Source organism: Cyprinodon variegatus, unplaced genomic scaffold, assembly GCF_000732505.1.
Source record: "Cyprinodon variegatus isolate N-32 unplaced genomic scaffold, C_variegatus-1.0 Scaffold232, whole genome shotgun sequence".
NCBI classification, from domain to species: Eukaryota; Metazoa; Chordata; class Actinopteri; order Cyprinodontiformes; family Cyprinodontidae; genus Cyprinodon; species Cyprinodon variegatus.
In genome coordinates, this window is record NW_015150685.1 from 992,644 (window position 1) to 992,996 (window position 353).

Here is a 353-nt window from a genome sequence, read left to right on the forward strand (position 1 = left end):
GTACTAGAACAGAACAGGCTTCCAGCAGGTCCTTAAAATGTCTTATAGGGCATTAAATTCTTCAATATCAAACTAAAGGGCTGGTTATACTCCCGTAGCAATGTGTCACAGTGAGCTTGTTGCAGATATATTTGATTTATGCCCAGTATTGAAGAGTGGTCTATGCTATGTTTTTCCATGACACAAAGCAAGAGGAACAATCAGGAACTACATTTAAACATTCTACATTTAAACATTTGCGTTCACTGCGACACACATGCAGACGACCTGGTTTAAATCAGCCTTTAGGCCTTAATTGGTGTTAAAGTGCCTTAAATTAGTCTTTCATAGGTCTTCAAATCGTTACCTCGTCA

The 353-nt window shown here is 38.5% G+C and overlaps 1 protein-coding gene across 1 annotated transcript in view; it reads left to right on the top strand.

Moving 5' to 3' along the window:
• Positions 1-71, top strand: part of hells (helicase, lymphoid-specific) — a 24,464-nt gene extending 24,393 nt beyond the window's left edge. Inside the window, exon 19 of the mRNA XM_015381346.1 lies at positions 1-71. Within this exon, the coding sequence (XP_015236832.1) occupies positions 1-56 (56 nt within the window). The 3' untranslated portion in view covers positions 57-71.
• Positions 72-353: the final 282 nt, after the last annotated feature.